Consider the following 15,827-nt stretch of genomic DNA (forward strand, 5'->3'; position numbering starts at 1 on the left):
AGGTCCGGACCTGAACCCAGGGCCCAGGCAATACTAACCACTGCACCGCTATGCCACCCCATCTGAATCTGTATTCCCGTATTTACAAATACAGTCATGATCATCAGTTTACACACGGGAATGATATTTATATTATTCGCCTGCTTCAGAAACTGCATTTCCCCCAAAGACAGCCCTGCTTTGCTAATTACTCCCTTTCTGCAACTGGCCTCTAACTTTCAACAATCCCTCCAAAACAAACAGTGGAAGATTCTACTTTCATGGGTTACATTTGGGTTACCCAACAACTCTAAAAACAAAAAGCAGACGTCGATGCAATATGGTTTCAGGACATCTGCCATCTTGGAAAAGTATTTTAATCGACCAAATATTAGTGACACCACAGCCAAGGTTACATCAATGGACAAAGCCAGACACTGGCCAGAAAAACATACTAGCTAACAAACCTGATCACACTTCACAGTATATTTTTTGCATATATATTGGTTTGCAGAAGACAATGAACAGATGAAAACAAAAACTGAATGTTTCCCAACTATTAAACTATTGCTAATGGAGCAGTAACTGCAGCACATTTACAAAACACAGTATGTAATGTCTTTCTCCCATTTGTTACAGTGCAATCATTACCATCGAAAGGTGCTTGGTTCTCTTCAGGAGCCTCAGAAGAACTCTGCCATAACCTTTCTCCGCACCACTGGACAGACACATCACCTCCCAGGTATTCTGGTCACTGCCTGCAATCACAGAACTTCTCAGTAACCTACACACCGTCCGTCAGGGCCACAGGTCCCCCAGAGGCGAGATACCAGAGGATCCTCCATGATCTCACACATTCATATTTCAATATCACGGAAAAGGCAAAAAAAAAAAAAAAAAAGAATTATTTTACGAAACAAAACCTGTTAAGCAGGTCTTAACACCCTTTAGGTTTACTTATACCGTGACCTAGGACATTAAACTAGAAGCATAAGCAATTAGTGGGACTTTTGGAGCAGTCACGTCCAGTGCAAGGGCAGCACAGGAAAGCGACGACACTTCAACAAAAAGCTTCCGCAACAGAAACCCGAGGGCGAGGCGCTGCCCTGGCTGACTCCGGGGCCCTGCTGGATCACCGTTGGAAGCGGCTGTCTTCAGGTAGCCGTCCAGGCAGGGCAGCACATCCCTGTAGAGCGGCTGGATGAGAGGCTGGGAGATGCGCGACGACCACTCTTCCAGAGCATCCAGGGCGGCGCTGGCCAGGGGTGTGTGACTCAGGCCCAGCTTCAGGGCAGTCTGGGTGGGAGGCAAAAACAGCCATGAGCCAATACCCTCTTTTCTGGTGAGCACAAAACCTCTATATTCACTGCATAAAAAAAACAACAAAAACATATTCACTTCAGAGTTACACATTTGTAATATTTACTTCTAGGGAAAAAAACCCAATGGGTTTTGCAATTACTAAAAGCTGATGTTACAAGCGTATAACAAGCGTGGTTTAGGTTTAGGCCGCTTATATCCAAGATCAGCCATCAGAAACAACTTATATGCTTATAAACAACCTATATGAAAAAACTTGTATATAACAACTTGCACATTGTTGTCTCTGTCTTCCTTTTCTTAAACAATCGTATTGTTGTTTTTTGCACTACTTACCATCTGAGAGCTAGCTAAATAGCATTTCGTCATACGATATACCTGTGTATGGGTATAATGACAATAAACTTGAACTTGATATCTTTGCCTTTTCCACCTCGATATCAACCCTTGATTTCTGAAAGCTTCATTAACAGAAAAAAGTCCCCACCTGCAGGGCAGGAACGTAGGCCTTGATGTCGAGAGCCACAATATCATGATGAAGGGAGAGCACAAAGGTCAGGCAGGACGCGAGCAGCTCGTCTTTGTACTGCTTCATCCTCACCGAGACCTGGAGGAGAGTCACAACGCGCACTGAGCTGGCCTTCAAAACCCACCCATACCCTACCTTACTTCTCTGCTTAATCACATTAGAAGCACATCCCCCGACTGAGGGTCAACATTAAACAGGACTGTACGTTCGCTACTTCCAAACCATGACTGGGAAAACAAAACTAGAAAAAATATTCAACAAAAAGGTTGAATATTGTCTGACTTACCTCCTTTCCAAACTTTGCAAAGAGGGCGAAGCAAGCATACTTCTCAGGGTCCTGGGGGTTCGGTTGAAAGCTTTTGGGGCTCACTCCCTGCCAGGCACAAAACAGGGAAAGCATTAATTACAACCAGCAATCCCCAAGAGGTGTAATGTGTACCATAGTAGAAATAAAAATATATATGTTTACCTCACACATTCATCAGGATATAGCATGAAGTACAAGTTCACTTCTACTCTCCCCCTCAGTTTGTTACCTCCTCAACATTAAGAGCAGTCTCATCAAATCAGCACAAGATTTACAGATCCTTCCAATAAACAGGCCAATCATCCGATATGCGTCTCAGAGATTTGGTTCTTCTGGCCATGTTATCCTGTGGGAACTAACCGATGAAGCGCGACGGAAATACCTTGAAATACTTGATCTTCTTCGCAATCTTCATGGCGACGGAGAGCAGCTTGTAGAACCCACTGACCAGAGGGAATCTGGTGGACTGGAGAATGATCTCGTGTCCGAGTGGGTAGACCCACTGCTCGAAGAACTCGACGTGCTTCTTCAAAAGCAGCTCGCTGCGGGAAGAAAACAAAGCCCACGAGACATTGCTGCTGGCTGACTGACTGACTCACGCCTAAACCGTTCTTTCTGTAGTGCAACACACATCCTGCATCGATATTAAGCCTTGAAAAGTTAGCCCATCATTTACGCATTTTTGTTAAGACAGGTTTGTAAACGCTTGGGCCACACTGCCAGGAATCATATGAATGTTTAGAAGACAGGTTTCATTTCTTTGTACAAGTTGGGGTTTTTCCGTGCCAGGTAACAATCCCTAAGCTATACTAATTTCATGCACCAAAATCCTCACACGTTTTCTGCGTTACTTTGAATCACCACAGAATACATACACCTCCACCTAATGCAGTTATTGAAGACTCACGATTACAGTGAAACCTAGTTACTCCTTCAGCCCTGTGCTGTGTTACCAAGAGGGGATTCAGTCACAACAAGTCAAAAGGTCTCGACAAAAGTGTACTCCTTCTGATCTTTAGATATGATAAGCCATCACACAGTAGCATCCCCAGGAACAGCCTCTTCATCCTTCTTCACTGTTGTCAAGCTCCGAGATCCGTTTACACTTATTTTCACTCCCTCTGCACTTGGTGAATCAAGACTGTTGTTCGTTAATGGATTTGGATTACCCTGAATGCTATATAATCTACCTGAAAATACCTCTCTGGAAAATTAATTGAACATTTTCATCCACCCATAGATTTTGTATATTTCATGTAAAATGTTGAAAATGGTAGGGAAGCTGATAGTATACATTACAATTAATCTGCAATAGCCTACTGTTTCAGAGAAAAGGGTCCAAATGCTCATGACTGATTTTGGCTGATCGGGACATCTACCTGCAGAACTCCACCAGGTTGATAAAAGCAGTGAAGTCTTTAGGTTTACTGGGCAGGAGGTGAGCCGTTGGGTCAGAGGAGGGAATGACCACGCCGGTGCTGACATCACTCTCTTCCTGCGAGGAGAATGCAGTGGTCAAATCCTTACTGGGTATAAGCCAAGAACAAGCACCACCCACTACACACCATGCACCCAGGAAAATAGACACGGATTACACCCGAGATCAAGTCAGAAATTAGAATACACGAACACTTCATTCGAAGAAAGTTCGTTAAAAGCCTTACCAGTTCATCGGGGTTCTGCTTCTGAACAGACAGATCCAGTTTTTCAATGATTTTCAGTATAGATTTGACGAGCTCGTCGTAAAGTAGGCGGTTGAGGGACTGCAGGGGGGCACTCTGTGATTCAAACACCCCCTCGAGAAAGCCAAAGTCCTGCACCACAACAACAAAAAAGGGCTTCTTAGAAAATCCCATTAATCTCCAGAAAATCCTCTTTTTTTAACATGGAAGAAGAATAATTCATGTACAAAACTAGGTCTGATTTAAGATCGGCATCACCCTTGTTGTCTTATATGGCCAAAGAACAGGTGAATACTCAAATGCCTGATGAAGTTAAGCAGGTGTGAGCCTAGTCAGCACCTGGATGGGAGACCCCTGGATGGGAAAGCTAAGGTTGCTGCTGGAAGAGGTGTTAGTGGGACCAGTAGGGGGCGCTCACCCTGTCATCTATGTGGGTCCTAATGCCCCAGTATAGCGATGGGGACACTATAGTGTAAAAAGGCACCGTCCTTCGGTTGAGACATAAAAGATGAGGTCCTGACACTCCAAGGTCATAAAATGTAACCCTACCCTAACCCTAACGCTAACCCTAACCCAGGGCGTTTCTCGAAAAGAGTAGGGGTGTAACCCCGGTGTCCTGGCCAAATTTCTCATTGGCTTTTACCAATCATGGCCTCCTAATAATCCCCATCTCTGAACTGGCTTCATCACTCTGCTCTCCTCCCCACTGAGAGCTGGTGTGTGGGGAGCGTACTCTCTAATCTTATCCATAAGATTAATAACAATCACCCGTTGACAATCCTCGACACTTACACCAGTGTCCACTCGCACGGCCCTACCTTCATCAGGTCACAGTCCAGGAGACTGCGGAAGAGGTCCAGATAGTCCCGGTAGGAGGGCACCTTCCACTTCCCTGTGCGAACCTGGCCGGCGCCGGCCGAGCGGCCCCCCTCGGCGCCCTGAGCGGCGCCCTCCTCCTTCAGAGCACAAGCAGTCGGTCAAGAGCAGGCCGCACCCCACAGCGCGACTGGGGCTCGCTCCCGCAAACATGCCGTTTCAAAACACGAGCAAGCCTTTTCTAATCCGCCGGAACACGAGCCGAAGATCGGTAAAGCACGCAGTCAGACCCAACATACAGTTAGCAGGATTGCTGTGATATGGTTCCCCATATTGTCCTGTGGGATTGGGATCAATGCAATGACCAATTACATTCACATATACCTGTAAAACGTCCGTATGCTAAAACCAGAATTTAAGCTATTGCATTCAATGAGGTAGCCCTCATTAAGATAAATCACTTTATTGGCCATTTACAATTTCTTGCATTCGAATTTGTCTTTTCGCATACCCCAACTTGCCCTTCATGAGACACACAGACCGTGAGAGAAGCTTGGGGTCATAGCGCAAGGTCAGCCATTTATACGGCGCCCCTGGAGCAGCTGGGGTGAAGGGCCTTGCTCAGAGGCCCAACGGAGTAGGATTCCTCTGCCGGCTGTGGGATACTAGCCGGCAACCTTCCAGCCACACGTGCAGATCCTGAGCCACAGAGCCACCGCTCCACCCCAATTAAAATCAAAAGGATATACAGTACTATAAAACAAAAACTGAACCTCTGGTTAGGAGATAAAAAATTAAAAAGCTTGAGTAGCTGGGACTTTTTAGTGTGATTTATGTATCAAAATGACAGCTTTAAAAGACTTTGTAAGGATAGAATTTTTAATAAGAAGGTAACACAGAGAATAAATAGCAGGAGGGTTAACCTCCTCCAATCAGGACAAATAGTACAACGTAAGTTCTGCCTCTCGAGGTTACAAACATAATATTAAAAAAAGACTAAGACACAATGTTCTGTTTTAAAGAGACTGAGCGTGACCTCACCTCAGTAAGGAGTACGGGTTTTGAACACACACGGATCACACCCTGATGCACTGAAAAACAAACCACATGCCAAACAAATCCTGTGCCAGAAAACAAAATGTACACTTTCACAACGATACTTACAGTATGGTAAACAAACAGGTTCTTACAAGCTGAATGTAATTCTAAAAAGGGGTTGTGTACACTAAAGAAACTCAACTGTGAAATACGTCTGTACAAACACGAACTTGTTAACCAAACATATATTCTCCTATGGGTTGAAGTTCGTGTACAGTAGGCAGATGATCATGGACGCCAAACAGAGAGCACCCCAGGAATTGAACCCCGGGCCCCAGCGCTGTGAGGCAGCAATCACTGCCCCACCATCCTGGTCTGAAACTAATATAAACAACACTTAATTTTTTGCACTTATTGTATAGAGCACTTCTCATTCCAAAGCACTTTAAGTATAGGAGGAGACACGTTTTTATTACACACTAGCAGTTCTAGTGCACAGTAGTTCACAGTTAGCAGAGAAGTGAGAGAAAACACTTCACTGAATGTCCCTCATCTGAGGGACAGCGCCCCCTACAGCATATCAGCTGCAGCCACCATCCTGGGGCATTGTGTTTTGGGAATTGTGTTTTGGGAATTGTGGTCCAGGGGGTAAGAGTACCGCTTAATGGTTCACCAAAACCAACGGCAGCACAGATATAGCTCTCCCCTGAAGGGCCCCCATCCCCAGTGCTATCCAGGGAAAGCCCCTATTAGCTTCCGGGACCAGACTGCTGACACATTTTCATACAGGTCTCCCTCTGCCTTACGCGGTTTCGCTTGTCCACACAGAAGTTTTCAATACCAAGATGTCCCCAAGGGCGGACAAATTCTTGCGCAGATGCACCAGACAAGATATGTCACGGCTGCCAGCTCGTATTGTTTACCGAGCGAGCTGTAGCGCGCTGGGTGATCGGAGGGGCTCGGGGCAGTGAAGTGAGGAGCGGCTCTGTGGTCACACTCACCCACAGTGCTGATGAAGCTCCAGAGGGCCGGCCCCTTCCCCGCCATGGCAACAAACACCTTGACGATGGCGCGGCAGCAGGCCGGCTGCATCCTCTGGCTGTACTGTGGGAAGCTGTCGATCTGCACCACCAGCAGCCTCTCCAGCACTGGCGTGTACACCTCCGGGATCTAGAACAGCGCACAGCCCAAGGTGAACGGAGACGGGAAATGTACAGAAGACACCACGAGGGGGCAAATGCTAACCTTAACAGAGAAACACCTACAGTAACAGCCATTTATCTACTCTTTTATTGACGGAGCTACAGTATGAAAAACACTTCAGCACAATCGGGACTTTCAATACATGCTCAATTCACTTAAATCTTCACCTAAGGTTATCAATAAAGTTTAATTTGGGTGAGAAAAAACCAAGTTGATCTTTTACCAATCTTCACTTTGGTTAGAATCCTTACAAAATGAATCACAGGAGCTCAAGGTAAACTCTGTGAGCCTGTCAATATGACGTGCTGTCATAGCTAATCTACTACATCAATCCATCCCTCTTCTAAACCGCTTAACCCAGTACAGTGTCGCGGGGGAGCCAGAGCCTCACACGGCAGACAACAGGTACAAGGCAGGATACACCCTTTACGGGATGACAGTCCATCACAGGGGACACGCAGACACGCACAGAGAGACACACACACCATGGCCAAGTTTCCCAAAAGCCAAGTAACCTACCACTATGTCTTTGGATAGTGGGAGGAAACCGGAGCGCCGAGAGGAAGCCCACACGAACACAGCAAGATCACACAAACGGAAATTAACCCAGGGCCCCAGCGCTGCTGGACAGCAATGCCAACCACTGCAACACCCTGTCGCCCTTAATCAATGATAATTTACAATCAAAGTAACTGAATTACTGTCGGGTCATTCACAGGTCACATCTGTGTGCACCCAAAACACCACTATTTGCCCTTCAAAATACAGACCTAGCAGAATTAAACCCTACCCATCCCTAAACCTAAACTATTTGCCTGTATCTAGTAGGATTAAACCCCCCAAAAAATTGTAGCTTTCCACGAAATGGGTTTCTGCATAAAACAGGAAAAAAAAGTGAGATGAGCAGAAAAGTACAAACGGTCTTTGACCTTCGAAATTCTGTATGAATAGAGTGAAGTCACAGTGGTGATCCCTGAATGCACTTTCTCCAGACACACATGAGCACCAGCGGAGGAGGGGTTTTCACCGCAGGTAGAAAGAAACACAGATAGACACAGCAGCGCAGGCACCAGAGGTACCCTGTCAAGGTGGAAGAGGACGCTGGCGATGGAGTCCAGGAAACTGGGCAGCTGGTAGACGTTGTCGTCCTCGGTGTCGGTCTCGGTCAGGTACATCTGCTTGCAGCGCTGGATCAGCTCGGTGTACATGAAATCCACATCCTGAGGGCACACCGCTTTACAGGGCTGAGATGGCAGGAAAAATAAGGGGTATTAAACACAGCGCAGCACTGAAATCGGGGACGGCAATAAACGCAAGAAAGGTTACAAATCGGATTGAAAACAGAACCTTACTCCCCTGTCCATTACCTGACTTTAAAAACATACTTTCTGCTGATTTTAATCACATACTGTTGTGATTAATGATTATTACAAAATTACATTATTATAAAAAGAATGTTATTTTCTTAACATTACAAAAATGATAAAGAAAAGTAAATTTACCCATTTTACAGCTGCCCAGGATAAACACATTTTGAAATAAAGGGTGATGAGTCTTTTTATCTCCGACTTTCTTAACAACCTAAGCAAATACACTGAGAGACTCCACAAATTATTTTGGACAGAACAGCGTTTTCCATATTTTAATGCCTCACAGTATATATTGCAGCAACCTCACAAAGCCTAAGAAAAAACGGACTTCACCCCCCGTCCAAACGAAAACTTTCCAACAGACACAAGAAGGAACATACGGCGGCGAAGAGTCCGTATCCCCGGATGGCGATGGAGAGCTCCTTGTTTGTCGAATCGGTGGTCTTGATGATGCTGCAGAACTGCTGCATGAAGAACTTCAGCTTGCTCTTGTGCAGCTCGGCATTCTCAGCCACCAGAACTGCCACCTACAGAAAAGGCACCGTTCAGGGCCTTTTACACAGCCAGCTCATTCTGCTGCCATACAAGTACAGTGATGTCATGCCACACAACCATACAGCACTGCTTCTTTCCATCCTCCAGGCATGCAACGGAACAGGTAAAGGTTTATTCCATGCCAAGAAGAAAACAGACACCTGACGGCTCCAGCCGAAACGTCGCGTCTCCTTTCTTTTTGGCATGGAAAAAACCTTTATCTGTTCCTTTGCAGCCTGCGCGTCCTGACGCCGCCACCTACCTGATGCTCTAGGCATGGCATCTATCCATTTCCGAATCCCTATAATCCCAATACAGGGCTGTGGAGGAGCCGGAGCCTATCCCTGCAAGCAACGAGCGCAAGGCAGGATACACCCTGGATGGGAAGCCAGTCCATTGCAAGGCAGACACACTCACAACAGGGCCAATTTTCTCAGAGGCCAATTAACATACCAGTATGTCTCCGGGCTGCAGGAGTGAAGTGCCCAGAGGACACCCATGCGAACACAGGGCAAACTTACAACCTCCACCCAGATAGAGCCCCCATTCCCAAAATAAACCAAGGGCCCCAGTCCATTGCCAGGCAGCAATGCTAAACTCTGTACCACCGTGCCGCCCCTATACACGACATCTATTCCTACCTTCTCATTCACAGTACGCACCTGGGAAGAATAACAGGTTACCTGTTTCAGAAAGGACTCCAGGGCAGAGTGGCCTGCCCTTTTCAACTCTGCATTGGTGTGTCCACACCACTTGGACATGACCTCAAATATTGACCGGTAGTTGTCTATGAGGCAGCTACTGAATTGTTCGGCGTGTCGTGCGAACAGTTTCAATCCAGCTACAAACGAAAAGGAAAAGTAGTTGTGAGGCAACGACGGATTGTAATCCGCCACACATGTATTTAAAATATTGTATTATGTTAACATTTTCACAGTAATTTAGTTGTGTTCTCTGCAAAATGCTGTAATTTGGCATGAAGCACTATATGGCACAAAAGATTTGCTTGAGGCTCAGTATGTTTCACCGTGTACTGTAATATTAAAACAGACATTTACCTGCAGACCAGCTACAAGAGGGAGCATTAATTCAATTAATTCAAAACATACAACAGAATCTTACCAAACAGAACAGCGTATCTCTTAAATTCAGTCTGTTTAAAAATAAAAAGAAAGAGGTGTTAGTATATTTAGATACATTGTAAGATTAGTAAACCACTACAACAAACAGATGCGTACCTGTGGACTGATAGACTTCAGGGCATAATCAAATATTTCCTTCGAGGTTTTTGGATCTACACGAATTAAAACATTACAATCGTGATTAATTCATTAAAAGCAATGAAAAACGTACAATGAAAAGGCTAATTATTTAGAATACATACAGTGTTTGTATATTTTACACTACTGTTGTTTTTGTTTCATAGTCATCCAATTATAATTTCTATTTGCCCATCAACATGAACAGTTCTGTGATGCAAGAAGTTTCTGTCTGCAAAATATATTAAATGTGGATATCTATGCTCACGTGGAGTCACTGGGTTGATTCTAAAGTATGTTTTTGTTCTAATGTGAGCAAATGTGTGCAAATAATTACCCAAAGACAGAATATATATTAATCGTATTACTCTCATGATCACAAAGAAAGAAAATCAAAGATCATCTTTGACTGTAAAGCAAAAATAAGCCTGGACTTTACTGTCCCAATACATCTGGGGAGCACTGTAAGTTGGCGATTAAAACACATTTAAGAATACAAACCTTCAGACATCGATTTAGTAAAGTTTACCAGAAGCGCAGTCAGCCCCTTTAAACATCCAGCAACCAAAGGCAGTTTCGGTTCTCTTGTAGTGGAAGTCATCTAAAAAATAAAGTTTAGGAATAGATCTAAAAATATACTCTTCTATTCCCATTAAAGCAAGACATGCAGCATTTTTTAGAATATCTCAGACAGCACCATTTTCTTAGGTCTTTGTATTGTCTTAGAAATATTAGCCACGACAGCACTTATTCATGAGCTCTTCCTCAGCCCCAGAGTTAGCTTTCAAGCCGTACCACTATAATACAGTTAATAAGTAGCCATAATAAGTAGCCACATCACCCTGCCACTCACAACTGGCAACCCACTGAAGCTCAGCAGGTGTGAGCCTGGTCAGTACCTGGGAAAAACTAAGGTTGCTGCTGGAAGAGGTGTTAGTGGGGCCAGCAGGGGGCGCTCACCCTGCAGTCCATGTGGGTCCTAATGCCCCAGTATAGTGAAGGGGACACTGTACTGTAAACAGGAGCCGTCCTTCGGATGAGACGTAAAACCGAGGTCCTGACTCTCTGTGGGCATAAAAAATCCCAGGGCACTTCTCGAAAAGAGTAGGGGTGTAACCCCGGTGTCCTGGCCAAATTTCCCATTGGCCCTTACCAATCATGGCCTCCTAATAATCCCCCTCTATGAATTGGCTACATTACTCTGCTCTCCTCCCCGCTGATAGCTGATGTGTGGTGAGCGTTCTGGCGCACTATGCCTGCCGTTGCATCATCCAGGTGGATGTTGCACACTGGTGGTGGTGGAGGGGAGTCCCCATTACCTGTAAAGCGCTTTGAGTGGAGTGTCCAGAAAAGCGCTATATAAGTGTAAGCAATTATTATTATTATAATAATAATAAGTTCATTGCATACCTTTGTATGTTGACTAACACTGTAAAACAAGGTAGGGGAATGTCATGTCATTTGCCAAACCACTTTATACCATACAGCGTCACAGGAAGCCGGAGCCTACCTGGCAAGCAACGAGCGCAAGGCGGGGTACACCCTGGACAGGGCGCCAGTCCATCGCAGGGCAGGTGCAAGCCAATCATACATGGGGACAACTTGGAGGCCACGGTAAAGGCCGAGGGGGGAAATTTGGCCCGGACACCGGAATAACTCTTATTGAGAAATGCCCAAGGATCTTTAATGACCACTGAGAGTCAGGACCTCGATTTAATGTCTCATCCAAAAGATGGTGCCCAAAACAATATAGTGTCTCCACCACCATACATTAGGACCCACACAGACTGCAGGGTGGGCGACCCCCGCTGGTCAGTAGGGGAATGTCTTTTTAGAAACTAGAAATTCACCTTCCAATGCCAGAATAAGTCAGTATAATTAATATTAATTATAATTGCTTACACTTAGAATTACAATAAAATAAACTTTATTTTAGATTTAGAATCACCACAGAGGGGGATTTTTGCCTTCACTGTGCCACCCCAGTGAAGGAGGGGAGTTCAGTTTTGAGGTTTCTGCTAGCTTGCTACATCAGAAACTTCACACACTGCAATTGCATTTTTTTTCTGGAATTAATTCAAACAGCAGTTTATCAAATAAGGTTTCATGTTTCTGCAAAGAATTATGTTGGTGAGTTTTTCCTTAGCGTTTCGGTATGTTGTGTATATATAACTGAAAAATCAAACTGAAACAGAAGAGCTGTCACTGAACTAGAGTCATCCTACCTGGGATTTGAGCTCTCCCAGATAGGCGCGATACAGCTTCTCCGAGTTATCAGTCATGTCACTGGGCTGGACCTCTGCCAGCACTCCCAGAAGCTCATAGATGTTTCCCAGCACTGCAGTGAAGGCATGCAGAAGACAAATAAAAAATAAATTAATATTTTCACAACGTGGCTTGGGTGGCACAGCGATGAAGTGGCTAGCATTGCTGCCTTGCAGTGCTGGGGTCCCGAGTTCAATTCCGGACCCAGGGTGCTGTCTGTGTGGAGTTTGTATGTTCTCCCCATGTTTGTGTGCGTTTCCTTCAGGTGCTCCAGTTTCCTCTTGCAGTCCAAAGACCTACGGGCAGGTTAATTAGCTCTGGTGTGCCCTGTGATTTGACTCCCCTATGACTCTGTACTGTAAACCGTACAGGATGGATGGACAATGTGGCTTAATCAGAAGTTTGCCTCATGGCTCCCAGAACAAGGACTGTCAAATGTGCTACATGGGAGAGCTAAGGACACCCACATGGTCAAAGATAGGCGATACCCTCCTTCCAAGTAGGAAAAGGGGTTCCTTTCTGATTGTGGTGCTTTCTGACTTGGTTAGGATGGGGTCTTGCTCATTTATATCATCATCATTTTTTTTTTTTAAGGGAGAGTCCTTCCCAAGTTTGAACCCCACGAGCGCTGTTGCATCCTTATGCATTTTTTAAAAAAAGCAAACACCCTGCAGGCTACACGACAGGTTGCAGACAATGTACCTATAATTCAAAATGCGTCACAATGGTCTCCACTAATCACTAATTACTTAATTTTTATTTAGACATCATCTTGTAAGGAAGAAACGACTTCACAAAAAATCATGTCTCAGTCTGCTACCATTTTGAGATCATCTTCCACCGTATGCGTCAGGGAGTTATTTTCCAGAAATCCACACATCTAAATGAATGTCATGTACAGTGCTGAAGGGTAGATGGGCTCTCTGACCCACCTGTGTCTGGTATGCGACTCTTCTGAGAGAGCTCTCCATAGAATTTATTGAACATGTCTCCAACTCTGAAGTCTTGAGCCACGCCGGAGCTCTTGGTACCATGAAGCAACTACACAAAACAAGAAACACACAGGCCTCTGTAACTACAAAGCACAAAGTTTTTCCAAAGAAAAACTTATAAGCTGCCTTTGGGAACTATTAAACTGTAACCCTGAAACATGTCAGCGATACACTAAATTTCAGTGCATCTCTTTTCCACACCAAAAAAAAATGGAAACTTTTATAAAGAGTTCTATCCCTCTTGTGGGCTCTCATGTGCTTTTAAACTACTTGGGCCCAAGGAACTTGTCTTGAAACATACCAGCTGACCACTGGGTTGGGCTGTGTTTGATGGTACGTCTGCAATGAAAACTAGACCCTTCTACACACCTTTTCCACTTCTTAATGCTGATCATGGTCTTCAGACAGCCAGTTGAAAAGGCTTCTAGGCGTCCAGTACGACATGCTACGTGATCCTCAAGGTGCTGACATTTTTACCCAGGGCTTCCAGCAGGATCTCCTGCACTTGAGGCTGCGCTAAGGGTGGTGTGTGAGACTGAACTGCACATATTCAATGGGTCCACCAACTCCTAATAAAATTGAGATCTGGGGATTATTGGCACTGTGGAGGGTGTTGGAAGTTTCTCTCTGGTTCCTCAAGACCACCAAACTTTGCTGCTACAGAGAGCGTGTATTTGTTTGAATGTGGAATCATAAGCCCAGAAAGATTAGAAGGAATGCATCGTCTATAAATGTTTTTTTAAGAAATATATTTTAAAAAATTGTATTAGTTATACTTTACAGTGTTTCACTCTTGTTCCAGAAATATGTCTACCTGTATCAGAAGACTCAAAGCTGGAACTCTGCATTTTGCAGCCTTGTCCTTAGTGTACACAACAAGACAGGTTTCCTGGTAAATCAGGGACAAACAGAAATACAGTAAGACATTTATTCCACTGTATGAACAGCAGAAGCAGTTGAAAGTTTGTCAAATTAGATCATATTGAACACAACTCCATATTTACAATAATAATAACTTTCAGATATTAAAGAGTGGATGAATGGCTCACTACTTGATAAAACAGACATTTAAGAAACAAGTTTCCGGTAGCTGTGAGCTCAAAGCTAGTGTGAAACACATTGGATTGGGCTCTCGAGCAGAAGGAATGGAGAGCTCTACTCTACAGCTGAACGTCTCCTGCATCATCCCAGGAACTGCATGCAGTGCAAATAATACAATGCTTCTAAACACAGTAAGCCAAAGCAGTCTTTTTCCACTTCATCAAAGACATATTCTTCTGCTTTTGAGGTGCCATGCTCACATTTACATGTCTTTATAGATGTTTAAGATACATGTGGGTAAAGAAAATTTTTTGCCAGCTTATACCACCTTGATATCCACGGCATAGTTCCTCTCCCACCCTTTGACACTCTGTGTGATCCTCTGGAGGAACGTGGACAGAAGTTTCAAAACCTCCTCTCTCACGTCGCGAAACTGGGAAAAGCAAAGGTATTTGTCCAACAGTAAACCCTCATTGAGCACAATCTTGCAATCAGTGAACATCTGTATAACCGGTGCGTGGGGAAATTGAGTAACTTACATCTTCGCTGCTGAGGGATTTCCGAAGAAAACTCAACAACCCGTCTTCTTTAGAAAACAGCAATGATGTCCGTAAAACTTTGGAGGAGAAAAAATGATTTTTTTTTCTTGAAACGTTTAAGTTCATTCCTCAGTTGTTGAAGGTGTAGAACCTGAAGTTTAATTTAAATGCATCGCAATTTATGTAGCAGCGCAAGACATCACTAGATTAATAGCATAAGGGGTAATTGCTGACATAAAACATAAAATCTACGACATTTTTGCGCATCACTGATGGCTTCCTGTCGTTGTTATTATTAGAGCCCCTGAGGCCATTATAGTTCAGAGGCGAGAATCCCTTCCTACTCTTCATATACAATAGTGGATTGGTCCCCACAAAACCTTTGCTGCAGCTCGATAATCTATTTATTTCTGTTAAATAAGGCACACTATTATAGACAGTTAAACTTTATTCAATATTAAGGTCGTGAAAATAGGACGTGATTTTTGTTCATTTAATACCCACCCAGTTCGTTTTCATTTCTTACAACCAGGCACTCCTGCCCCAGATCACCAATTACGCTGTGGCACTCAAGGGCAGTTTGCTTTGTTTCTCCTGCACCGCAAAGCGAGTGCAGTTTCTGCAGATAGCCCTGAATCCCGCCGCCGCTACCAGCCATGCCTACGACTGAATAAGCCCACCTGCAGAAGCTGCAGGAGCACAACTGCCGTCAACGGCGTAATCCAATCACGTGTGCGGATACACTTCCGGGAATGGACCAACTCTCATGAAGGGAATTCGAGTACTTTCACACGAAAGTTTCTGACCTCAGTAAATGTGTCGAGTCCCTTCACAATATTTTTAATTTCTTATAATAAATGTCCCGTGAATTCTTAAGACCCAGTTCCATAAATAAAACTATTAAGTTGTGTCTTAACCCCCCCCCTCCGAATTATTGGTTCAATCTTTGGTGT

The 15,827-nt window shown here is 44.4% G+C and overlaps 1 protein-coding gene across 3 annotated transcripts in view; it reads right to left on the bottom strand.

Moving 5' to 3' along the window:
• prkdc (protein kinase, DNA-activated, catalytic subunit) overlaps positions 1-15,591 on the bottom strand; it is a 65,137-nt gene extending 49,546 nt beyond the window's left edge. For all 3 annotated transcript variants that reach the window (XR_011189929.1, XM_069191510.1, XM_069191511.1), the window contains exons 1-22: positions 15,379-15,591; positions 14,875-14,951; positions 14,664-14,768; positions 14,109-14,183; positions 13,235-13,343; positions 12,263-12,375; positions 10,539-10,638; positions 10,017-10,072; positions 9,901-9,931; positions 9,462-9,619; positions 8,625-8,771; positions 7,954-8,118; positions 6,673-6,841; positions 5,675-5,724; positions 4,636-4,773; positions 3,800-3,949; positions 3,515-3,630; positions 2,518-2,677; positions 2,115-2,201; positions 1,787-1,906; positions 1,116-1,275; positions 631-737 (exon numbers count right to left, since the gene is read on the bottom strand). Coding sequence is in view for 2 of the 3 variants with exons in the window: in XM_069191510.1 (XP_069047611.1) it covers positions 631-737; positions 1,116-1,275; positions 1,787-1,906; positions 2,115-2,201; positions 2,518-2,677; positions 3,515-3,630; positions 3,800-3,949; positions 4,636-4,773; positions 5,675-5,724; positions 6,673-6,841; positions 7,954-8,118; positions 8,625-8,771; positions 9,462-9,619; positions 9,901-9,931; positions 10,017-10,072; positions 10,539-10,638; positions 12,263-12,375; positions 13,235-13,343; positions 14,109-14,183; positions 14,664-14,768; positions 14,875-14,951; positions 15,379-15,532 (2,547 nt within the window). In the remaining variant the exon portion in view is untranslated. The remainder of the gene's footprint in view (positions 1-630; positions 738-1,115; positions 1,276-1,786; positions 1,907-2,114; positions 2,202-2,517; positions 2,678-3,514; positions 3,631-3,799; positions 3,950-4,635; positions 4,774-5,674; positions 5,725-6,672; positions 6,842-7,953; positions 8,119-8,624; positions 8,772-9,461; positions 9,620-9,900; positions 9,932-10,016; positions 10,073-10,538; positions 10,639-12,262; positions 12,376-13,234; positions 13,344-14,108; positions 14,184-14,663; positions 14,769-14,874; positions 14,952-15,378) is intronic.
• Between the last annotated feature and the right edge of the window lie 236 nt (positions 15,592-15,827).

Source organism: Lepisosteus oculatus, chromosome 6 (genome assembly GCF_040954835.1).
Source record: "Lepisosteus oculatus isolate fLepOcu1 chromosome 6, fLepOcu1.hap2, whole genome shotgun sequence".
Taxonomy (NCBI): Eukaryota; Metazoa; Chordata; class Actinopteri; order Semionotiformes; family Lepisosteidae; genus Lepisosteus; species Lepisosteus oculatus.